The sequence below is a fragment of the Fragaria vesca genome, linkage group LG6 (assembly GCF_000184155.1).
Source record: "Fragaria vesca subsp. vesca linkage group LG6, FraVesHawaii_1.0, whole genome shotgun sequence".
Taxonomy (NCBI): domain Eukaryota; kingdom Viridiplantae; phylum Streptophyta; class Magnoliopsida; order Rosales; family Rosaceae; genus Fragaria; species Fragaria vesca.
The window spans coordinates 14,916,556-14,926,281 of NC_020496.1; the positions used below are offsets into that span (position 1 = coordinate 14,916,556).

General features: G+C 34.7%; 1 protein-coding gene across 1 annotated transcript; it reads left to right on the plus strand.

Moving 5' to 3' along the window:
• Window positions 1–754: 754 nt before the first annotated feature.
• LOC101314975 lies at window positions 755–1,587 on the plus strand. The gene is made up of 3 exons (XM_004305371.1): window positions 755–847; window positions 962–1,184; window positions 1,292–1,587. Exons 1-3 carry the CDS (start codon window positions 755–757, stop codon window positions 1,585–1,587), a joined length of 612 nt encoding a protein of 203 aa, XP_004305419.1.
• Window positions 1,588–9,726: the final 8,139 nt, after the last annotated feature.

The window sequence follows — 9,726 nt, forward strand, 5'->3', positions numbered from 1 at the left end:
TTCCCTTTTGCAATATATAAATGTTGGAGGCTTCAAATGAATTATGTATAAACTTTAGCTTTTCTTTTCCATTTAATTACTTGTTTGAACCCATTAGAGTAACTTATTTGAAGTGTTAATAGTTTACAACTTTGATATTTTTAGTTTTTATGTTATTTGGTTAAATGTGAAAAATATTACGGATAGTAGGTTTTGTAACCGAAACCGCACTGAAACCGAACCGAAACCGAACCGATGTTTGGTTAACCGACAAGAGCGGTTTTTTACATATTTTTATTGGTTTCGGTTCTAGGAAATAGAAAACCGAAGATTCGGTTTCGGTTTTCGGTTAGTGCCTAAAAACCGAACCATTAGGACCGAGTCCACCCCTACGTGAAACCAACCTTTGTAACTCTGTTTCATGTCTCTATTATTACCACCCAATCCAGCCCACGTCAACAAGACGACAGATCCATTCATGTTCGCGGCGTTTCATTTGTCCATCCCGGATGGGCCGGGGCCTACCCCCCAAACCCCCTTTATAAAATGAATCCGCGGGAAGAGTCTCGACCATTCATCAACAAAACGTGCGTACGTTGCATTTTACAAAGAGAGTTAATGGCCGGAGTAATGCTTAGAGTTCCGGTCACTCGCTTGACCGCCGACGATATTTTGGAATTTCCCGGCAGAGATGCCAGTCTTTCCAACATAGTTTTGGGGTTTATAGAGGAACCTGCTGCAGCCACCCATGCCTAATGCCTTCCCGGCCGACAGTATGACGTCCGGCTCCGATGAGGAAGAGGAAGACCAAGCAGCTTCTGTCGAAGAGAACAAGGCATTTTCGAACGAACAACACCAACTTCTCCAGGTAATTAATTATTTCCATCTCAATTTGTTAATTGTCTGCTTGAATTATATATGGACCGACTATGTTGTTTCTTATAATTAATTGATTGGTCATTTGGTATTTGTAATTTTGCAGGCAACATTGCATAGAACCAGTAGCATAGAATCGAAAATCCGACAAGCCACCAAGGAGGTGCTGAGAGAAACTATAGATAGCACGTGCTGCCGGTGTTCGAGGGTTGTGGCCGGAGACTGCCGGAATTGTTTACAAAGCGAAATATGCAATCGGGTTATTAGTTTAGGCTACAACTGTGCCATTTGCAAGTCTAAATGGAAAAGCTCAGCAAGTACCCCATCAGGTACTTATCATTTTTACCGATCAGTTCATATATATCTTAATTTATAACTCTGTACGTTTCATGTAGCTGATCAATGGAATTCTTCCTGTACGTGAATTAATTTGCAGGAGAGCACACTTATTTGGAAGTGATGGACAATTCAAATCTGAAGAGAGGGGAGACTAGGGTGGTGATTAAGCTCAATTTCCGAGCAGAGTTTGAGATGGCCAGAGCTAGCCAAGACTACAACCATTTAATTAGCTTCTTGTCGGAAATCTTTGTCAGTAAAGCCAAAAGACTACGAGCCTTTATCAAAATTTTGTGCAACGCCGCCAAAAAGTGCATGAAGGAGAAGAAAATGCATTTGGGACCTTGGAGGAAGCACAAGTACATGCAAGCTAAGTGGTTTGCATCCTTCGAATGATCAACTCCGGGATTGTTATAGGTCGGAGGATGTGGAAACCGGCCACCAAAGCCGAGGGCTTCCATGTTGACGTTCGACTTGTCGGAGACTATGCCGGGATTGCATTTCACGGCGGTTGAGGTTCTGTGATCAGTACGTAGCCAGAGAAACAAAAATTTTGTTACATGGTTTTGGTTTGACATATATAACTAGCTAGCTTTCCATCTCTAGCCGGTCTGCATGTTGTGTTAATCTAAATTATGTATGTAAAAAGGGAATGACTTACAACTATATATGTGTGTGTTGCATGTGCGGTTGGTTTTTTTTTATCCATACATAACTCAACTAATGTGCTACAGAACTGATTCGAACTTACAACCTCTCACTTACAAACAAAGACTTATGCTACTAGACCAAACGGTATTAGGCAACAAGTGCGGTTGTTTGAGCTACTTCCTTTTTTGCTGAATGCGCGTGGACTTTGTTTTACTCAGTTAATTAATCTCCTTTTAGTAAAATTTTTATCAGTTCATTTTCAGCTTCTATTTGACTGTTTAAAATCATCATCCTAAGTTGGGAGTGAGTTTCTTCTTGGCCTTTCTCTATACCAAACCCATTATTTGCTTGGTTCTTGCTTACATAGTGGTGATGATTTAGACCCATCTTCATGTGTCCAACCTTAGAGGACTTTGTTCCTCATTTTTATGCCGATTATCCCATAACATTTTCAGCTATAGAAACCTCCATAAATCCCTTCTGATCATCCACTACCTCACAATAGCTCCCCTACATCTAGCTACCAAAGAAAACCACCATTTAAAAGTGAGATCGATCACTTACCTTGTGCTTCATGGATGTTGACGCATGGGTGTACAACCCCCTTATTCACCCTTTTTATTTTCCCTGTTACTGGTTCTTGTCTTAATTGGGAGGCTTTGATCCCAACCCAAATCGAGTCTCTAGTGAAGAAGAGATTCTACTGACAGTGGTTTATTAGTCCTCATCCATTCGATTCAGCACGAGATCTTGTTGAGACAAGGGATGAGATGGTTGGTGTGGACAACCTCAATATATATGCATTTGTTGGAAAATGGTGGAGACACTTGTAGATCGTTTTTGGTGGGTAAATGATGGCGAATAGTATTAGGACTATTGGGCATGTCCTTGAGGCTACGTGTGGGTCCTAACTTATAGGGCCTATGTATGGTTGTTAGGATTATTATTTTTTAAGACTGTTGCTAGAGGTTGTTGTTTTCACTGGCGGACGGACACTATAGATACTGGGGGCTAATGCCCCACTTGATTAAGATAAAAAAAAAAAATCTTATGGCTAATTGAGCAACTTAGATACATTTCTATGAGACGTTTTAACTAGTTTTTGTTTTTAGTGTACTACTGTAATGAAAATAGCCCCATTTAAGAAGAATCATGTGTTTGCCACTGTTGCTTTCCTTTGTTTTCTTTTTTAGCTTAGTCGTTGTTGCAGGTTTTTTTTTTGTTTATGCTTTTTTGTTTGCGCTTTTTGTGCGACCATTGGTGGTTATTGATTTTTGGCTGATTGAGTGCTAAAGTTATCATCGAGTTTATCATGTGTATTCACTACTTAGGAGCTAGAGTTGACACGAGCAAATATTTAGACTTTTGTGGATTCAAAGCCGCTACCTAGTTGGTATGTCAACACATCCCTTACAACTTTGTTAATTGGCACGTTGTCGGTTTGAGAAGTCTTCTTGATCTGTGGAACAAATGTTCTAACCATATGGTGTACTGGAGATTTTGTAGCTCATTTAGAAAGTATTGTTCAGGCTTTTCGATCTGATGTGTTATAAGTGGGTCTTTTGTATCTTTGAATGGTATCGTTTATACCAGTGATAGAGCCACATAGGGACACAGTGGGGCCCGTGTCCCATTCAAGTTTTGGTATTTATAATTGAGTTCCGTAGATTTCAAACTTGTTTGTTTATGGTAGTGGTAAGGTAAGGTTTTATTATATTGCTAGTCATTGGTTCGACTCTAGATTTCCATCATATTTTTTATTTAGCTTTTTATGATCTCAGCACTAATATTGATATAAGCACTACATGTTGTAAATATTATATATTTGTCGTTGTCCACGCAATTACTCATTAATTATGTCCTTATGATGTAAATCATACTCTTATATAAAGGAGTCCAATGAGAATGAATAACACACCTCTCTACATTTCCTCTTATTCATCTCTTATATTCTCTATCTCTCACTAACGTAAGTTTCTAGTTTATAACATGTTATCAGCACAATTCGCTCTTCGTTTCTTTCTCTTAAACTCCATGATGATCCAAGAGCCTTATGGTTATGGTGCAACACAATTGCTTATGACCATGGCTAGTGATCTATGAGTTTTCTATCGTTCTCAACGAATTGATTCATATATCTATGTTATTGTTTATAATTCATAACAAATATATATGTTTGATCACAATTCTAATTTATTTTATTTGTTCTTGTTGAATATGAACATCTTATTTGTTTTATATGATCATACATATGTTTATATTTGTTATATAATTGTCAACTTTTTTATTCAATATGTGACATTGAGAACCATTGTTCCAATAGTCAAGACTCAAGTCTTTTGACTGAGTAGTCTTAGGCCTATGGCTCTATAGACATCATATGAATGTTTTTCTCGTATTTTTCGTAGGATTCATTGTACATATCATGAACACTTTAAAACTTGAAACTTTGTTTCAAATATGATACCTTATCATTTCTAAAGAACATATCAGTTCTAATATGGACCCATATGTGGCTAGAGATGTGGCTATAGTAACTATTTTACGGGTTTTTTGACGCATGCCCTAACATTTAGTGGCACTCTACCAAGTCCTCCCAAAGACAATAATTAAAGCTAAAATCAATTATATATATTGGTCTCTTTGAGATTCTGAGCCATTAGACATCACTATACTCGAAATCAACAATTTGTTTTATGGAGGATGAAACTTAAACATGTCGTTGACATGATCAACAATGGTGTTCTTAACACCAATTAATTGTAAGCCTATATTTTGGCACCAATTAAACGTAATAACATTTTATTACCATGAACGATAGTCATTGTTATAAATGATAATTTCATTATCATTCTTATTGCCATGAATGTGTTTATTCCCATTTTCATTATCAAGCTTACTTGCTCTAATAATGAGATTACTACCACTTTTGTTACCATAATGTCATAATGTGGAATATTTTTGGATGATTTCCAATTTTTATGCTAAAAGTTTAGATCATAAAAGTTGGTTGTTCTATCATTTGGGTTGAGTTACGTATACAACCATCCCACAAATTATGACTCATTAATTGAGTGTAATATGAAATTTGATGAGGTTATGATCAGATGATCCTCTTTGGCATTATAATATTAATATGGAGTATATGTATATACCCATGTGGACTACTGTCCTAAACTCAAAATTCGAGTATATTATTTTCGCCAAAATTTCAAATGAAGGGGTCTATTGTTCATAACTTCGCCCAGAACTTAATAAAAAGAAGGCTTGGATTTGCTCTATATTCATGATCACGAATCATACCCAAATTATTTTTGCATTTAATCCAATTAAGGACATGATCTGTTACAATTGCTGATATTTCGTAATTGATATATATATATATATATATATATATATTATTTTTTTTAAACTTTTTAATAATAATTCACACACCCTACATATGTCGTGAGGTTTCGTAATTGATATGTACAAAAGTTAAGGTAACAATCATCTCAAGAGATGCAAAATCTTGATTGGTGGCTAAAATTGAGCTCATATTTTGTTACCGATAGGGAATATTTTGGTGAAGATAATTTCTACCTTATTCGGTTGTATTAATCAAAACAGTATAGTATACATGAACTATTTGTTTCATATAGCCAAATATAATAATATTTTGGCATGACAAGTTTTTGTCAATTTATATTGTCACTTAGACTCGTCTACACAACTTTAAAATGTTGTAAAATACAAGGGGAATTGAACCGTATGTTTTCGCGGGTAGTCACTTCTAGTGATAAATTCCTATTTCATCAGGGGGAAAATAGATATTCATAAATTGGTATTGAGATATTTTTCCACCAATCATTCATTTTCTACTTTTGAGGAAACTTCAATCAATTAATTGAGAAAGTGACAAGTTCACAATATTACACATTTTGACCTAAAATTTTGGCCTGGGCTCGCCACCCACTAATTGATATATAAATATTTGTTTTAAACATGTATCTACGTATGAACAAATTTTATAGTCTTTCCGTCGTTAGGGGGAGAATAAACTAATGTAACGGCGTGAATTTATGTTGTGGAATATATCCACTAAGTAAACTAATGTAACGGCGTGAATTTATGTTGTGGAATACATCCACTAAGTCTAATGTGATTACTTCCCTCTAAAGGAAGATTGTACAAACCCTATAACACTTTGAGATTATATAAAGATCCACATTCTCAAATAAGTTGTCCCTAAATATTAGCCCTAAAGAGGCATGAGTACTCAACATGATTAAAACTTATTATAGCTTATGCATGCATGTATGAATGTGTGAGATCGAAAATTGATAATACATCTTATCTGTAGTAGCTACTAATATCATCAAGGGCTTTATATTGTTTCACGTTCATTATGTCAACAAACTATATTATTGGCCAAATTGGAAAGAGACAATTCTAATGAAATTGTTCATGGAAAACGTGATGAAATACTTGGACTACTTTACAATTCCTAAATTTTTTGGGGTTGACATTTTAGTGAAATGAAATCACTATGACATAACTTTTCTATATAGAGACATGGGGCTATCATTCTTCTCCAAACGACAACTTTTCTATAAATACAGTGTTACATATGTTGTTATATGGACGAGAGGCTTATGACAAGTTGTCTTGTTTCATTATGAAGATGAAGACACATCGCTAAATGCATATCCTCAAATTTTATGTGTCATTATAAGCATCTTGCTTAATCAAATTCTCAAAAGATGGATATTCATGAAGCTCACTCATGGAATCAAGTAGTTTGAAGCTCATATACTCATTTTACTATTGTCAAAGTGACTTATTGCCTCAATGAGTATTATGCATGGCAAGACTAAGAAATCGATTTCGAATCATAATGTTGCAACATATTCTAACTTTCATAAAGTTATGAATTTGGCTAGAGCTCCAATTGAGCTTATCAATTGTACAAATTGATATGTATGGCTAAAGTGCGTTGTACTTAAATTTTGCTGCTCAAGAATATTATACGATGGTAAATGTGTCAATTGTTATTCATTTATATTTTGATGCTTTAACTAATGTCTTTATCAATGATTGGTACATATGAAATTGATATTTTACCATGTGAGGTAAGATTTATTCATAAAATTATAGTTTTGTTGGTATTACCGTAACATTTGCAGGATTGAACACTCATGATGAGTTCCCTTTATGTAAAGCTCACATAGTCTCACTAACATGATCGACACACCGTATCGACTATAAATGATACATGTATTTATCACTACATGATATTGGAGCATGCATCAATTAATCAAAGAGAGATTCTCATCAGGAGGAGCATTCAAGATTATGCTACCTAGGACATATGCGCGTTGCACTCTTTTTCTTCTTCGACCAGGGTTGTTTTTTCCCACAATGTTTTTATTACCTGGCAAGGTTTTTAACGAGACAACAACAAGTGCGTCTAACATCATTTCATTTATTGGTGGACATCCAATGGGGAGTGTTCTAAATATTACATATTTGTGGCTGTCTATGTAATTACTCATTAATTATGTCGTTATGATGTAAATCACTCCTATATAAAAGAGTCCAATAAGAATGAATAACACACCTCTCTAGATTTCCTCTTATTCATCTCTTCTATTCTCTATCTCTTAGTTCCTCTTATTTATATCTTCTATTCTCTATCTTTTATTAACATAGGTTTCTAGTTTATAAAACTACATTTTTTATGTGGCGTTTTCTACTATAAAACTGGCCTAATTTTAATGTTATTTATTAAGGGAGCTGAAATTTACACTTCCATTTTAACATTCCACACTTCTTTTGTGTTGCTATTACCAAATTACCCTTCTACTTTCCTCACTCTCTCTTCCACGTGAAACTGATTCTCTCTCTCCTGGGTTTGTTCTGATCTGCCTTGTTCTCTCACATATCTTGTTCTCTACGAAGAAACCAGATAAGGGTAAACTGATCATGAAATTTTGAATAAAAGGAAGATGATTGATATCTTCTGGGTGGAGACGAGGGCTATCATACTCTATTTTTGATGGGGATAATCAAGGTGCAGAGCGGTACTCCTTACAAAGATAAAGGTGCATATCGCGCAGTTGAATCCAGTCCCCTCACGAATTTCAATTCTTCTTCACCATCTATGCTATGCTATCCACTTCAACTCAATCTCTTACCCTAAATAAGAAAAAAAAAAAAAATCATCATTATCTACATCAAACACACCCAGAAAAACCAAACCAATCCTATTTGGATTTCTAGCGTTTATGACCAACTCAAAACTTTCATAATCCAATTTATAAAAATTGAATCCGTATGACCATCTTCTCTCTAGATTTAGAATCAAATTTGTAAGAGAAAATCATCCTGCATGGCTGGAGCCAAAAGAAGTCCTGGCAATTTGAATCATCACATATCTTGTTCTATTTTCAGTAGTTTTCAAGGGAAGGAAGTCTGTGAAAGCTTGAGAAGAAGACGACTGAGGGTAGTTCTGGAAGAGAATTGAAAGTGCTAAACAAAATATTAATTATTAATTGAAAGGGAGTGTGGTTTACAAAGATGGGTGTGTAAATTTTAGCTCCTTTTATTAAATAAGTCTCATTTCTAGATCATTATGATTTCTATCTATCTTTTTTCAGTATTGGAGTTCATATATACTTGTTTCTTCTATTTATTTTTTTTCAATTATAAGGTCTTCACCTAAAATGTTTTAGCTCCAGGCTATCACGTGTTCGATGTTATGTTTATATGATTGAAAATTCTTTTAAAATAAAATACAAACATAGTTGTAAAGTGCACCGATTATCAAGTCAATCATAAGTACATTGTTATATTGCAAAATTTTTCCATGTTGTGATAGTATTATTTTTGTGCTCCAGTAACTTTAAATTTTTGGCTCCGTCACTGGTTCATACTACATAAAACGCTTTCGCATGAATGAACATTTGATTAAAAAGAAAAAGAAAAGAAAAAAGCGTACGTAATATCCCAATGATGGTAGTTGAAAGTCTAAGTCTAGAGTCTTGACTTTGTACAGTAACTAATAAGACTTGAAAGTTTTGAAAGTCCAAGTCTATACTACCCGCCGAAATATACACAGTACTAGTTGCCATTGTCCTATGCAGAGGAATCCCACGCGTCGTGTACTCACTCCAACCCGGCAGGAAGCTTCATGACTATCAATCGTGTACCACGGTCCATGATTGTTGTACTTAGAGAAACGATGGTCTCCCATGTCCTCCGATGCCGGCAGATTAAATGGAGTATTAGGACAACGTTTTTCCTTTTGAGAAGATTTTTTCATGTTTATCTCGTTTCTGATTTAAAGAAAAAATTTTCTTTCTTCTTTGATGTAACGGTACACGTTATAACAGTTGCTAGGCTCTTTTCATTATCAAAAAAAACAAAAATAAAATCAATCGTGTACTACAGGTTATCAATTAATTTATCAATCAAACATGTTATAACGTGGCCCATATGCTTCATTTTATTGTCACAATATAAGTCACATGCTTCAATTTATTGCCACAAATACATCATGTTCTTTATCTACTAACTTCATGTTGATGTTGATGCATGTTGGCCGATATTTCTGATTAAATATGCTACATTTGTCTTTGTGTTGTTTTTGTTTTTTCACCAATAAATCAAACTCACAATTCTAGCTAGATATTTGTTAGAGCAAGGCCATTGTCTTAGTTTTACACTGATCCATGCATGTGAATTCCTACTGGACCACCCACATTTTATAAATGCATATCGATCTTTGCATATAACGATGTAAGTAGCAGTAACAAACATTCGTTATGCTTTACAATAATAATAAAAGAATATATATTTTCATAAAAAAAAGAAGAATATATATATATATATATACACACACAC